Source organism: Tauraco erythrolophus, chromosome 26, assembly GCF_009769465.1.
Source record: "Tauraco erythrolophus isolate bTauEry1 chromosome 26, bTauEry1.pri, whole genome shotgun sequence".
Taxonomy (NCBI): domain Eukaryota; kingdom Metazoa; phylum Chordata; class Aves; order Musophagiformes; family Musophagidae; genus Tauraco; species Tauraco erythrolophus.
In genome coordinates this window covers 4,176,117-4,192,844 of record NC_141490.1, presented here as the reverse complement: position 1 = coordinate 4,192,844, position 16,728 = coordinate 4,176,117, and the positions used below count along the sequence as shown (strand labels likewise).

Sequence of the window (16,728 nt, the reverse complement as noted above, 5' to 3'; positions counted from 1 at the left end):
GAACTAGTCTTTCAAACTTGAGGTTCAAAAAGAAAAAATTACATTGGTAACTGAGTTGCTACTACGCTATCATCGATGCACTCTCACATTTCAGATTAGAAGAGAGAAGCACAAACTTCCACTTATGTGGTATGGACTTTTCAAAGCCACCAAAAGCAGAGAAGATGGGCTGTACAAGAAGATCTATATACAAAACCTTTTCCTGTTTTCACTTTGAAGATGCGGAAGAGTACGAAGAAGAGCTAAATACCCAACTGAGTATTCAATCCCCAAATTCAATCCGTAGGATATTCACAAATCACTCACATTGCTTTGATTTTCTTCAGAAATTAGTTTTAAACATAGTTTAAGATATTAACAGGAAGAAACATATTCTGAAAACTTGGGACAGTATTAAAACATGTAACAAAATAGTTTCTGCCAACACCTCCTTACACTTCAAAATACATCATGTTTGACATTTGTCCTCCCAAAAACTTCAATTAACCAACTCCAGCTACTAGGAGAACATGAAATAAATGCAATCTATTTGCCTCTTCCATTGTGAAATCCCTATGGAGCTGTCAGCTCCTCACACAAATCAGATTTCAAGAAGAATTTTATCAAAACGTGAAAAAGCAAAAGCAATCGCACTGATTATTCGCACTGATAATGTCAGTACACACACATCTACTACTTCCTGTACTTCTAACAGAGGAGAAGTCCCACTTCCTCTCCTCTGACCTAAAACTGAAACATGGAAGTTCATGAAAGTCAGAAACAGAGAACTACAAAATTTACAGTTACTCATTTTGCACATGTTGGAATTGTATGGCATGAAGCCAACACCACCTTAGTCCACCATGCCTTTGTGGTCCTCTCTTCGGTCACAAGCAGCACAGGGCTTTACCAGTTTTCATCAAGTACTTGTTCCAAGGTTAGTAAACACTGCCACTAATATTAAAGGCAGTAATCTTTTTGGATCATATTTCCATGATCTGAAAGACTCTATAGCCTTCACTCTTGTAGCTTTTTGGGTTTTTTTTTTTCATATTTAGCAGTTACTTCATAATGTGATTTTTCTCCCCTATCTCAGGCATTCATGAGAGCTTTTTCCTCTAGAAAACACCACAATATTTTTCCTAGGTATGGGAAGAAGAAAAAGGTGAACAATGCATTAATTTATTCCCAGAAATGGAGCAAATTTCTATTTTTTTAAGGAAAGCAAAAGCATTATGAACTACTTGAAATTAAAGATTCATTTATTTTTATAAGAAAACTCAATATCTAAAACACTAATTTGGAACTTGTGCTTAAAATATTATTTGTAACAACTCAGCAGTTCACTGTTAACTGATTTATCTCACTAGGGTGACCAAGAGACTTCAGAAGTGAACTTTTACCTTAAGGAAAAATAGAAATTTTGCCTCTTTCTGCAACAGAACATGAATAGTAGCAGCCACACAGCACAATGCAGAACAGTGCTAAAGACTGTCCTAATGGGTGATTTGTTTCATGCTGTCAGATAAGCTATGATGATTTCATCTGCAAAACCTGTATGGTCATGTGTGTGGCAGCTCAGGAAACCTCCATCTCCTCAGCACATACCCTTTCCAAAGATAAGATGAGCTGGAATGCTTCCAATAATATACTTCATTTTCACTAACTCACATTAAAGGCATTTTAGGATATAGGTGAGTCTTTCCCTTTAGCTGAACCTGTCATTTAGGACTTCGGTAAGTGTCAGTTTCCAGCAGAAGACAAAACTGAGTACACTCATCTTTAGAAATGTCAAGAGCTATAGCACAATCTATTATTGACCACTGATCCAACAAAATCCACCATGAGTTTAACAATTCTTTGGAGCACCAACATTTTGCATTTCCTTATCAGCTAGTCTGGATACTGTGAATGACCAAACAAATTTATCTTTTGGAGAAGCATTAACAGAAGACAAACCAGGTGATCTTGGAGAGCTCAAGGGAAAGGGACCTCCAAGAAAGGACTGCAACCATCAGGACAAGTTTCCAGGACCTCGTGCAAGAGCAAATTCAGCATGGAATAACAACGAGTAAAAGATAATTCAAACCTTTTACCATCCTTGGCATTCTGGCTTATTCCTTCCCACAGCAGGGGAGCAAGTTCACATTACCACTAGTATATAGTATAATCTTTTCCCAGCATGAATGCCTCATGGAAAACTGTTTATGAGCAAAAGATTTACCATAACTCAAATATTACATGTTGAGCATTCCCACAGGAACCTAAGGCAGGCAATGCTAGTGCAGGGCCCTCCTATTCACTCTCAGCTTCTGCCAAAAGAAGAGTGCAAGCACAGGATTTCCCATCTCAGGCCAAAAGGAGAGCAACTCTAAGTCCTCTAACCCCTCAGCAGTTCCTGCCTTACACAAGAATTCCATGCAGTTCCAGAGATTACTAGCAAGGTGGCTTTAACAAGTAAATAATAAATTGAAGCAGATACACTCTCATCCTCACATCAGTAACGCACATTCATTACGCGCATGGCAAAATGCTAACAGATTGCATCTACTAGCCTGTAAGGAAAGAAATATCATCATGCCTTAAAAAATTCGTGCACTTGTGTGCAGGGCTCACACTTTATAAAGCTGGATGCAGGTAAATAACTTCTATCATTACCTGGGTAGGAAATGATGGATGAGGAGCATAGGTAAGAAGCTGTCTGCATCCCTCATAAAACCCACCCTATTAGTCATCTGTGTAGGCACCCAGAGCACCAAACCTGCAGTTTGGATTATCATGCTTTTGTACAAGGACAAGTCACAGGGAAACCTCTACCCTTGAGAAACGGCTTCTTCCTGCTCTGTCACCTTGAACAACACTGTCATAGGCAAGCAAGGCTCTTACGTGCCATCTCTACGTTTAACGAAAAGAAATAAACAGTCTCGTGCTCCCAGTATCAGCCACCTAACAGCTTCTAGAGAGTCAGCAGTTAAGCAAACCTTGAAATTACACAGTCTGTTAAAAACTAACCAGTGATATAGAAAATTTCCTAGGCTAGAGTTTCCGGATAAAAAAAAACAGCCAGTGTTCATCAGACCTGGTGCATTACAGACAGCTTTTCGAGTCCTAAAAGCAGTTTGTTTATTCACTTGGATGCTTACTGTATGCTAATGGTCACAGAGCTATTGCTCTTGCTCAGGGGCATGTGAGCAACGCATGCATCACTGGAGTAAGCCGGCTGGTGCACAGTTTGCTCTCTCAAGTACCAGCTTTCCTGGGAAAATCCTGCCATACAAACAAGGAGGTATTTGGCCACATAATGGGGGTATAGATTACCTGATTCCAAAAAGAAAAAAAATCGAACTGCCTGACAACAATTTACTAGAAAGACAGAGTGACTGGAAGCAAACTGCATTCATTTCTCTGGTGGGAAGCACATGCTGATGTCTGCTCCCTTTCCTTAGTGTACCTGCACTCCCAGCAGCTGTGTGGCACATTGACCATGCTGAGAGCCCTTGTTATGACCATGTTACAATTAACTAGCTGAACAGCTCAGGCATCATCGCTGTAGCTCAACCCTGAGACAGGGCTTGGTGGAAAATCTGCTGGATGAAGCATTTCAGCCTTTACTCTAGTACAGTAGTCCCTGTTGCCCTTAACTAAATAGCACAGTAAATCACATCACTGGCATCTGTTACAAACAGCTACATCATAACAAAACAGCTTCAAGAGAGTCAGTGCTCTAGATGACCAAGTCTAAAGTAGGTGAAGGTAGACAGGCAGTATCGGTCTGCTTCACAGAAAGCCAGTTTCCTGCCCTGCTATTTCAGAAGGTTTCATATGCAACTGCCTCAGGGCATAGTAAGGTTTACTACACCCCCAACACCCACCCCCCCTCCGATGCTAGCTGCTAGTCTCTTCTAAAGTAATGCCACAAAATCCTTTAGGATTCACCACTTGCTGTAACTAACTCCCCACAGATCCCGCTTTCTCTGTGTTCTTTCCATCCTTGCTGTGTTTTGGAAGTCCAATGACGATCTTTGCATTCTGCAAGCTCAGAGGTTCGGCACAAAGTGACAGGCAAACTGGTTTTCGATTTTCTCTTGACTAGAAAGGGAAAAGTTCCATTTGAAAACATGTTTCCCATTGCAAAAGGGATCGTTTTGGAGCCTGCTACATAAGAACAGAGGATCCATGCTGGCTTTGGTATGCTAATGCCACCTAACGCATCAACCACTAGCTTTTTTTCCAGTCACTGCTTCAAAAACATAACCAGGGTTAAGGAAGAAATGTCTTAATAAGCAACAAGCTGTCAGCATAGCCTTGGAGATACCGTGTACGGGAATGAAGTAAGATTTCTTATGCATTCACACCTCTGTCTAAAACACATTCACCATCAATAAATCCAAATGAAATCCTTCAGCTGAAAAGCCATTCTCTTGAACTTCAGATCTGATGTTTCACTTTAGCATACACCCTATACATTTTCCTTCCCCTGTTTTCTGTGCTATAACTGAATCACTACTTCTATCACCACAGCTAAGTGAAAATCAGTAATATTTCTTAACTAAGACATTTTTCAGTGTTAACTTTTTAATAGAGGTGTTATCGAATCCTTTATGGCATGCATTTATTGATGAAACTTCCCCAAAATTTAATAAAATGACAGATTGACTTTGCTAAAAGGACCTCATGAAACAAGAATTACCACATAATCAGAGTGGATATTAGAAGAAAAAGTTCTGTCCTATAAACACTCAAGCAACACAGCAGACAACTTAGTATGCTGAAGGCAGAAGCAGTTAAGAGAAGTTTCTTTTTTTATGGAAGTGCCATACATACTTTCAAGCATAAAACCCACCCAGGCTGCATGGGAGTTGCAAATTGAGAAAGGAAAAGTGGCCCCACACTAAGATAGTACAAGGATTTACAATGCACCAATCTCTCAGAGAAGCCTTTAGGATGTCTTCTGTATTTTCAGTTTTCAGGAAAGGTAGATTGTTCCACTCTGCAGACTAAACTACACTGCATGTTGCAGACCCTGATTGCACCTGCATAGAGTTACTTAAGACATAGCTTTCTTTTTGTATGGCCACAAAATAACTCCTTGGGCATTAATTTTCCTGCGCTGACAAGCTCTTGGAGGTCTTTATGAATTATTTGTCCCCTTTTAAGCCAAAAGGCTGGGTGACTTTCAGGTCTGGCAAGCAGCCAAGAACTGAACCCAGACATCTTGATATGCAGACCCACCTGCCAGCCACAAGGCTGCTTTGTTTCCCTCTCTTGTCCTCACATACTCCCAATGTCAGTAACTGCAAAAAGGACTTTGGAAAAGGTCTCAGCAGATAAGAATGAACATCACCAAAGAAACACTGACAAAGGTTTGGCATCATCCACCTCCGCCCCGGTAATCCCAGCAGAGGTCACCTTCTCTCTCTCAATTGTCTCATCTTAATACCTTAATGAGGTTAACTCTTATCACCCACTCTTTCAGGACAGTCTCCCTCACTCAGAAGGAAGTTCTTTCACCAGCTCTGTATTACCTGCAGAAGGTACAGAGGACCAAACTAGCACTGCTGTTTCTAACATACCTACTGTTTGCACCTCAGGATTGGGCCATTTGGTCTGGCATTGACAAGTCCAACCAACTACATTGTCCTCGCCTGCTGGCTGGAATGCGTAAAGTCCCAGGGAGAAGTACGCCAAGATTTCCAGGGGAACAACAGACCCTATCTATTGTGGACAGGCTCTTCTTGGAAGCAAGGAAGGGAAAGTGGCCAAAAACATACCTGCTCTCACTGTATTCCTTCTTCTCTCTCACACGCAGCCACTTCCGAAGGAGGAAGCGCTTGCGCCGCGGGGAGGCACTGGGTGTGGAGCAGTTGGACCACGGAGTGTCCTCATCACTGGAGGGGGTGATTTCAATGGATGGGAGCTGCAGGTATTCCTTGCTGGAGGAAGGAGAATCCTGATACCTGCTGGCCTCCAGGCTCTGCTCCTGCACGTTCTTCATCCGCCTCATCTTGAAGCGCTTCCTGCGCAGGGTTGGGGTGGACGAACTGGACCAGGCACAGCCACCCTCCACCACCTGCTGCTCTGGGACTTGCAGTGCTGGGAGCTGCAGGGTTTCTGTCATATTGGCAGCTGGCATCAGATGCCCTTTCTCTTTCTGCTCCCACCCCTAGGCACACTAGCTCTGATCTTGGTGTAAGCTACACCACAAAACCACAACTTGCTTTCCTCCTCCCTCACCCAGTCCAGTACTGCCCTCCCTCTTAAGCAGGAAACCTCATGCTCTTCACGTGCTTTCGTTTAACAAACAGCAGGGCAGGGGGGAGGGATGTTCAGGACAGACATGCCACAAGGGAAACCAGTTTCAGGTTTCTTTGCTCCTTCTCCTCTCTACAAAACAAGGTCCGTCCCCTGCCTGGTCTAAGCAGTAGGTTTAGCAAGAAAGTCTCCTGGGGCTGCAGTCTTCTCAAGAGACGAAGCAAGCATGGAGTGGAGCGGCGTGGAGCTGTGAGAAGGTCAGAAAAAGAAACAAAGAGAGGCAGGGAAGCAACAATACTAGATAAAGTCAGGAGAAAGTAGGAGGAGCAGCATGTTCTTTTTCTGTAGCGGGTGAGACATACACAGGCAGCTGTTGCAAGCATAACTGCACTCTTAATCCAAAGAGGTAGGGTTTATATTACCAAATATGCTGCTGCCACAAATCAACCAAACAAAAAAGGTTAAGAAGGTACAATAGCCTGCTAGAGAAGTCGATTGGACAGGCTTTCCCCTTGTTCCATCCTGCTGCTCAGACAACTCCGCACTACACAGGAAGAGCGCGAGCCAACTCGTACTTTCAGCCTTCCTTCACAACTAGGGTTTTTTTTGTCCTCATTGACTGCTCACAGAGGAGGAGGATTGAGGAATAGCTAAAAAGGCAGTAGCAGCAGGTGGCACCAGAACTGGGAGACTAGTTGATTTTTTAGCTCAGGTTCACAAGCGAAAGCTCAGAGTTCTTGGAGGGCAATGCTGCTTCCAAAATGACAGTGGATGATGGGTGGTCTCAGGTCCAGGAACCAAAGACACCACATAAAGACAATTAGACACACAGAACAGATTTTAGACCAGGACACAGACATGAAAAACTTCCAAGCATTTAATGCTTTAAGGAAAGCTTTACAAAGGGTCAAGCACTGGGAGGAAGAGCAGTCTCAGGACAAGCCTTGCAAAACTCTGGTAATGAAACCAAATTCAGGGAAAACAATGTGACAGATTCTCCATCAAGATACCCCGCGTTTCATTGAATGCTCCTGAACAAAGCTGTATTTTCAGGTGGAAAAGTTACATAGGAACTTATATTCTCTAAGGAAATGACCAGAATTCAGCTGTGTGAATTTCAAGTGCAGTCAGAAAAAAGCCATCTCTAAATCAACTTGACACAGCTTTAGTTTTCATTGTTCAACAGCCTGAATCTTTAAAAATATTAGTTTCAGGTTAGAAAATATTTGTCAACCCAAATCAAAATAGTTTTTCTTGCATGGACTGCCTCAGTTTTGTTTGAAAATAAACTTCACAAGAACTTTGAACATCAAATCCTGCTATCTAGGACATACGTAACTTGTCAGAAAAGGAAGATTTACAACAGCAGGAACAAGGGGAAAGGAAACATTTAAATAATATTTTTTTTTAAATCCTCAATTGCTATATTCTGTGTTGTACTATCCTTTATGCTCTGCTCATCCTGTAACTTAATATCTTGAGCTATTTTTCAAATCAATTCCTACAGCTCCTGTCACCTTGGTATCTATGCATCAGGTGCACGCACACAAGCAGAATGCTGTCTACACACACACTTAAATAAAAAAGTCAAATAAAACAGCTTTTTGAAGTCCAAGAAGCAAGTGTCTATAGATTAGACAAAACACTAATATTCTATATTTGAAGGCTTGCATGAATAGCTGCGCTTCCTCCTGTGCAATACGGAGAAACTTGAACCTGAGTACTTCAGCCACCTGTTGCCATGATTTCTATCATGTCACCACACATTTAGAAGCCACCTGTACATAGCATTACTGGCTATCTCTTAACATAGAAAATTAACTTTCATCTTCCCATGGCATCTGTGAATCAATCACCCAGAGTATGTGCAACTTCAGGGAAGGTACTAGCAGCCCTTTGGAGGCTATCATAAACAAGTTTTGTTCCATGTATTTATGATCTTGATCTCCTGTGGAACCTTGTATCCACTACGCAAGATTCATTTAATTGCAGAAATAAGTGCAAGTAAGAGTCAGTTTGCACTTTTGCATGCTTTCTTTAGTAATAAATTGCCAAGTGGACACTGCAAATCCTCAAAAACCCCACAGGTGTTATCTAATTAATCAACACAAGACTCCTACTACATTGCTCTGGGCAGTGGTAGTACTTGGTTATCTCTTTCTTCAACAAGGAAAAACTGGCCCTTTCACCAGGCTGCTTTTTTTTGCTATGGCCATGCCAGTACAGTTTCTTCACCCCTAACCTCGCAGAACACTAGTAGAACTCACTAGGAATCCTTTTCTACCCCTTTCACACATATAAAACTGAAAATAATTCCCTTGGGCTGTGCCACGAGAATCTTTCCACTTAGGACAGGGTACACGTGCACAGAGACTATCCCTTTCATTTCAAGTAATTCACTGATTAGTAAGCAACACTTGCACTCCAACACTCTTGGCACATTTTTATTTTGGGGAGAGGATGCTGGCCACCTGTTTGATGCTCTTAGAAAAAAGAGAGGCTATGTAATAAGAGAGACAGCTCTAACACTTGACCCACAAAGTGAAAAATACCAGCCATGATCGAGCACTATTTCTGTACAAATCACAACAGCACAATTTAACTGCTTCCATGAGAGCATGTCTGTTGCTAGATCCTTGTGTTTAATAACTACTCCTGTAGTTTAATGACTTATCTAATGATAGATTCATTAGAGCAGCAAACAGTTGTCAATGCTTCAGGTTGATCAACAATCTCTCTGCCTTTCTCCCACTCAAATATTGTAGGTTTTCCGGTATCCTCAAGAGAGAACTTATGAATTAAACAAAGAGGAAAGAAAAATCCTCTGAAAAACTACTTACACCTTCCCTTACTGAAGAATACGAACTATTGCCAGCCCAGATTCTTTGGCAGTCCTTTTCATAATAGCTTTCCACTGCATTTAAGGGACAGTAAAACATCATCCCTGGTAGAGGAATAGAGATTGGTAGATGGCACTGGCAGTACACACCAAGAGAACAATTTATTAATTAAAACCTGTTACTTTAAAATGCAGGAAATAAATAGAACTTATTCAGAAGACTAACAAAGTCACTCAGACACAGTATCTAGCTACAGAAGCTCTGTCAGGTCAGGCAGGCAGATGACTGCACTTACAGACTTGGAAAAATTCAAGCCATATCTTGCCATTCAAACTCCTCTTCTCCTACAGTTCAACAGCATGTTTAACTTACTTTCTTGTGCACACAGTTGAAAAGTGGCAGTTTCTGCATGAGAAGCCTGCTATGCCTACAACAACAGACCAATCCCTGCTAGATCAAAAATCTGATCTTCAAATTTTCTAGAACTTGCATGTTTCTTTTTGTTTAAATTCTAGAGTAATTTTGTGAGTTTAAATGAAAAACTAAAATATTTAACTCCATTTACTTTTGAATTCCAACAATTTTTTGCAAGAACAGTGACATTATCTTTGGAACTGGAATGCTTCCTTACACTAGGGCTTCGGCTGTCCTTAGGTCTTTGCATATTAAATTGGAATGAGGTGTACTACAATTTGACAACTTGTGAACACATGCAAGGAGGATGTATTGGCCATTCTTACTTTAGTGCCCCACAGGTCTGTCCCTTTAAATCACACACTACCAACCAGCAGTTGCTATCATTTGAACATACACAGTCCATTTTATTTTGACTATGTGATACTGGATACCTGCATGTGTTGTTCTCTGAAATTCAAGGACTATGTTAGAAGACAGATGACAAATTTTACAGGCTGCAGGGCGAGAAATACCAGCAACAGGCTGATACTTCGGTGTATTACAAAGCAAGATAGAGGCACTCCTGTGGCTCATGCATTCCCTGCTCAGTACAGTCATTCAGGACTTGCCACCATCTCTTCCACAAGCAGCCCACTTCAGTCTTGCAAATTGTTTAATGACCACAGATCCTGATTACTTGGGCAAAGCACTGTCTCAGCACCTCTTCCTTCATCTCCCAAAAAGCATGCTATGAAGGAACATAAACACACTTTTACCCTGAAGGACCCCATGTCCCTTCTGTGCCACCTGACCAAAGAACAGAATGGTTTTCATTTGTAGTTTGACCAAATAGAATTGCTTTCAATCAAGCCTACAGTCAGTGAGAAATCAACTTGTGGATAATTCACTTAAACTGCCAGCACCAAACACAACTCGTGGAATACCTGTTGTATTACACATTAGTTGCTGACCATTTTAACAACACTTGAAGCGGAAAACAAGGCCAATTCCAACAAGGCTTTCTGCTTAGAGGTTAACCTATTCTATTTGTGCCTGCTCTTCCAAAATAAATAGTTGTGTTATGTCAGCAATAACCATTAAAAACTTCAATCTGTGAATTCTTACTGACAGAGTACCATGTATAACTAGGCATTTAAATTTTGGCCTCATGCACAGAAGCAAACCCCAGATTCTTCAGATACAATCCAGAACTCCAGAAATTGTCAAACATGATTCAAAGAGCATAGCACATTACATAATTTTTTTCAGCATTAAGACAATATTTGCTCAGTTACTTCCTTCAAGTAGTGCTCTTTCTCCAAATGAACGGGGACAGTTGAGCCAAAGATAGCAAGCAAAACAAATTAAATCAGTGTCATGATTTTGCAATACTAATTCATCAGAAGATCGAAACAGGGCAAAGGTTCCAGGGACCTTTTTCTCCGTTTCAGTTTTCTTTGCAATTTAGAACTCAAGTGAATTATCTGGCATTGCTTATTTACACTACTCAAGACCTCTCACTTGAGCATCTGAAAGGGAAGCTCATTTCTTCTTGTAAGTCTAATGGAGATCTAGAGTTGGTCAGTTCAATTCAGTCCCTCACAAAACACTGGGCCACCCGTTAGAATGAATTTCCACAGGAGCTTGGCATTTGGTTTGCACTATATTCATTTCACATGGAGGAAGCAACGGGACTGTCCAAATGACTTGGAATTCCTATATCTGTATAGTACTTACCCAACGGGTCACAGCTCACAGCACATATCATTAACCACAGGAGAACAAGTCTCTAAGTACAAAAAGTCTCTGAACAGTTCATTCCTCCCTACCCAGCTAAAATACCTGCTTCACTAGCTCAGGTCAGTCAAGTTTGCTGTATTTAACACAGATCTGCACACAGAAACGTGCACACCAGCTCAAAGGACCCCAAGCACACTGAAAAACTTCACTCAACTATTTGAGAAGATAAAACATTGCCTACACACGTGAAACACTCAGTTCTCATGAAAAATTTGAATAAGCCCAAATTTTATTTGTCTCAAAAGCAGCAAAATTAAGATTAAAATGAACCCTTGCTTCCCTCCGCTAAACCACATGCAAGAAGCACCAGAGATGGATTCCAAATCACACCCTAACGAGTGTTCAGCATCACAGTAATTAGGCCTGATAGCATTTGTGAGCAACCCAGCCAATACTCAAACACAAGCAAGAAGAGTTAGACTCTCCACTAAAAGCAGGGCTGAAGAAAAAGCTAAGCAGCATACTGCATTGCTCACCACAGGATAAGTGTCCTCACAGGTTTACACAAACATTCACCTGGATATTACAATACAATGTATATCCCTCTAAAGCAAAACGTTTGGATCTTTTTTTTTTACTGTGTTATGTTCAGAAAACAGTTTCAGTAATAACTTTTACCCCTCTTCAGTTTAACCACTGAAAATTAGATGAGTGGCTTAACTCCCAGCACAATGCACTCAGAATTTTTACCACTTCTGGTTTTTGGACAAAACTGAAACAGTCCCTTTACTTCAACACTGAAAATCTGCACCCAGCAGATAATTCTGAAAAAAAGCAAAATATCTGCATGAAAGAATGAAGAAGCTTCCACAAATAAAAAGCCCTTCTGATCAAGGAATCACAGACTGCAAAGTACATGGTGTTACTAGCTGAAAGGAGAAAAAGATTTGGTGTTCATAAGAAATAGGACAAGCAGAAGTACAGAAACAGCAACGTTTTGGTATTTGCTTCCATTCTGCACCTGGACAAAATGAAAAGCTTTCAAATAAAATGAAAGAAGGAACTATGTTTTGTTACAGAATACCTTATACCAGGGATTGAGACTCTCAACATTACTCATTTTTCTTCTCATTCAAGGAAGATGCTACTAATTACTTGTACAAAAAGCAGCAGTCTGGAAAATCACAGCTTTACCCAATCAGAACAACTCAGACTTGAATCTCAAAATCCTACACCTCATGCAGTCCCCTTCCTTTAAGTAGGGTTCATGTCTATCTGCTTCCCACCTGGGCCTTTGTTTTAGCTCAGAAAGGAAAGCACCAAATGTTTTATCAAATACTGTATTGTCTTTTCTGGGACATTTTTATCTGGCTAAGTGCTGCAGTTCTCAGCTTAAGACTTCAATGTGTTTTGCATGACTGATATTTCTTTGTCCTACAAAAGTACTGTGGAAAGGAATGCCTGTCAGAAAAAGATTTGAGTCTTTCTGCTCAAGGCCAAAGAGAGACCACCAAAATTAGCTCTGAACTCTTAAGAGCCACTAAAATGACAGAAGAACAGAAAAGGTTCTTTCCTATAATAGGTAAACTCACTTTTTAACAAACACAGAAATTGCTTTATATATACCATTCCTGTCCACCTCAGCTATCCACAACTGCAGTAGCAAGGCTGATAGAGCCCATTCCTTCAATTAGAGGAATGCTTTAAAACAACTGTCATTTTTCATGGTCTCTAAAAGAGAGCTATTTGGAAAATACTTCAGGGACAGTTGAAAAACCATCTCCTCCAGCTGGCTTTGCCATTCACACTTACAATCTTGCACTTGTTGTTGTGGAAATGAAGCCAGCCAAGTGCACTTCACTCCCCAGCACATATACAACATATACGTATGATAGAGACAGATCTCTCCATTGATGTGTATCACATGCCTTGATGCATGAAATATGCACAGACCACAAAACTCATACCCATGTTTCTTGTTTGCCTAATAGAGCACATGGAAGACAGTACATGTACCACATCTGCAGCATCAGTGGGTAGATATTACAGTGAATGAGTAGGGAAGAGTTCTTTACATTAAGATCAGAGCACTGTCACATAGTAGATGCCATGTTTACCACATCTAAGCAGAATGCACTGAATATGTCCCCAGGCAGAAGTTTTACCCGACTATGCATGTACAGGTGTAAACAACTGATAAATGCCTCCGAAATACATTAAGGAATGTAGCAGCTCCTGTTTATGTCAGAAACAGTCATTACACCTATTGTCCATACACAACAGACAACGGCCTCCTAGTTACATCTCCCTAGCAGCAATCTGTTACTACATTTTCATTTGCTAGGGCTAGTAATGCCTTTGCTGCAACAGCATAGGTTACACTGCTAACATAGGTTGTAAATAAGCTAAATATCCACACAGTTTCAAGTGCCACAGTCTCCCTCACCTAGTTCCAAACAGTTGCTAAGGATCAGTCTAACAGTCATCTTTTAATGAAATAGCTTAGTACTGCCAGGTTGAAGTTTAGAAGTTATGTCACAATTGCCAGAAGTCTGCTTCTTGTATTTTCCCTACAAATTATCATCATGCTCTCGTGAGACTTGGGGAAAGCAAGGTCAAACTCTGCAGAGGCACACCATCAAGGTAAGAGCCAAGTACTTTGGGAGGAAGCTTCCACTACCAATGCCCAGACTGTGCTCTATTTCATCTATCCTCAGAGCTACAAACACCAGTAGTGATTATAAACTAAAAGAAATTTTCATTCCTTCGTCTTTTTATACAAAGTAGCAACAGAAGCAAACAGGTGACATTTCTTCAGCTGTCTGAGCTTTTAAGTCATGTTGAAGAAATCCTATTTTTATACACCAAGATTTTTACCCACCAAGCATGTTAGATTTGACCAACACTAAGAGGTTTTGTGATCTGTGATCAGAGGGCAGGGTTTCTACCACACACCACCTCTTCTACCCTGTAAATAGTCTCTCAGCAGTTCTCACAGGATTGCAACTAATGCAGTCTTCCTCAAGCAGAGCTATCTGAAAATGCTTTATTTTTCCTTGAAGCCAGGGAGATGAGGCATAAGATAAGATTGTTGCTGAGACTAGATACTAGGCTTCCTGGCATACAATCCTACTTCTCTCTTTTTGTGCTCTAGAGAAAGCCATTTCACATTGTCTCAGTTTCCTTGCAGACAAAATTGATACTAAGTCAACCGTCTGATGTGTTAGAAATGTGTAAGTTTAATTTAAGTATATAAGTCACAAGGTAATCTTCAAAAGACAGCCAAAACGTACAGTCCACGAGATTTGAAGAAGTTATCTGAGCTGTAAGAGCTGAAAGTTTCATGTCCTGTCACTGACAAGAGCAACTGCTGTACAAAACAAGCATCCATTTCAAGGTGGTGAAGAGAAAACTAGTTCATTATTTCTCTTTCCTGATTCAGAGCTAAATCGTGTATTGGAATTCAACTGCTTGTGAACTAGAAAATCTGTTTTGCTGAAGATGAGCAATTCTTAAGTATGACAACCTTACTGTCCTTTTTTTTCTTTGTGAATCTTGGGCAGGGACGTGCCACTGCTATTTGCTGAGCTTTGATTATCAGTTAGCATCTCCAGTTATATTATGTGTGATGCCAATTTCTCTCCTACCATGTCTGAACTATTACTCAGAAGTTGCAAAAGACAGGAAAGCCTTCTCGAATTAAATGTAATGCTGAATACGGTAATAATGCGCCCTCTGCTGTTTGTCTCTGCTTTCCATTTACAGCTCCTACTAAATTTTATATCTACTGCCACGTACTTACTGTAATCTCTAGTCACGAGTGAGTTCCAAACTGCAAGGACACGAATTTATGTTGAAAGTCCTTCTTAAACCAAGGGCCAAGAGGGCTGCAATGTGATACTATTGCATGCAATACTGTCTACATGAAGAGAAGAAAAACAGTCAAAAAAAAATTCAAAGCCAGCTACACATAGCAGCACCCAAAGAACCAAAAGATACAAACTACTTTAAGGGCTACGCACTTTCTCCTTCATCCAACTAAATGAGGCTCTTATATGTCACCTAATTAAACTTTAGAAAAAGACAGCATCCTAAGTTCCTATTCCATGTCTCACCATCTGAACTGTGATTTAAGTGGAGCACACACACTAGATCAATTGTCCAGCCTGAGGTTTATTGGAGGTGTCAAATCCCTATGAGATGTGTAAACACCTGATCTGGGTTCCTATTCCTGCCTTCCGAAGTTCACAGCCCCACAGATTCTCTGGAGACCAAGTACAGCAGAGGCAAAGCAGCGGCTGCCAAGGGACCCTTTCCCAGCGGGACCCTGCTGCACTCGGGTGGCTGAGCAGCTGCAGGCAGCTGGACAGCCTTGCTCCTACTGTACAGTCTGCAGGAGTTGGCTTTTTACAATGGTTCCTCGCCTCTACAATGCTGTGATATACAGGTACACAGAAATTACTTTTAACATGATATCACAAGTGTTTGAAGTGGTTGGCTGCCACTAAATGTTGCCAGACACTTTCACACCTAACAGTGTTACTCTCTTGTGAAGAGCCCATAAATTGTTAAGCCATCCACAAAACCGTCTCTTTAACACCAAGAAATCTGTCAACCAGTTCATTGGACAACAGCAGAAAGCCCTGGGGTGCAGCAGAGCCTTAAAGCAAGGCAAACACATCACCCATAAGCCACAATGTCCTCTTGGTCTCCAAGAGCCAGAACTGATTTCCTGTTGATCCTAGTCAACCACTTCAGGAACCACACTGGAGTTCCTTGGCATTAGACTTTTTCTGTTTCAAAAACCAGAAACAAAGAAAAAACTAAAAGGATTTAAGCTTTAACCCAAAAATGGAGAGGGTTGTCAAAAAAGTTTCTCCTTCTTTCATAGCTCTGCTAAGCAAGTAAGAAAAGATAAATGTTGTGAAATGTGAGAACAATTACTAAAAAGAAGCAAAGCACATCAGGACTTCAGCCTTTAGCTTCAGTATCTGTTACAGACTAGCTAAAAATTCTTTGGCTAATCACTGTAACTGAAGCAGATCTTTCAAAACTGTCAGCATCTCCCACTTCACCCAGTCTATTGAATTTAGAACAAGGGCTCCTTTCTCAGAGCAGACTGTTCTGGACATTAATATTAACTGTTGCTAATTTTAGAAGTACATGTAAAGTCAGAGGGATAAAAGACAAAGTGTGGGGATACGTGTGTGAAAATACTGTCATTCCAAGACATTACTGATTTGAACTATTTGTCTGTCTTGAAAAGTTTGTTTGTTTTGTTTTAGTTGGTTGTTTTTTTTGTTTTAATTTCTACATACAGCTATGCAGTTCATTTTAAAGACAACTAAATTTACAAGCAGAACAGCATCTTATTCTCTGGGTCAAATTCCAGCTGTAGTGAGAAGTCAGGGAAAAAGCCAATTCCAGCAAACAATGTCACTACATTTGGAAAAGAATTGGAAAGCAAGCAGAGACGAAATCTTTGAACCATGAACGTAGTTTCCAAAGTTCTGAGTCTTAG

The 16,728-nt window shown here is 40.8% G+C and overlaps 1 protein-coding gene across 6 annotated transcripts in view; it reads right to left on the bottom strand.

The window, feature by feature from the left end:
- GRAMD1B (GRAM domain containing 1B) overlaps positions 1-6,112 on the bottom strand; it is an 89,315-nt gene extending 83,203 nt beyond the window's left edge. For all 6 annotated transcript variants that reach the window (XM_086626808.1, XM_086626811.1, XM_086626812.1 and 3 more), the window contains exon 1: positions 5,751-6,112. In XM_086626808.1, the coding sequence (XP_086482934.1) occupies positions 5,751-6,112 (362 nt within the window). The remainder of the gene's footprint in view (positions 1-5,750) is intronic.
- Between the last annotated feature and the right edge of the window lie 10,616 nt (positions 6,113-16,728).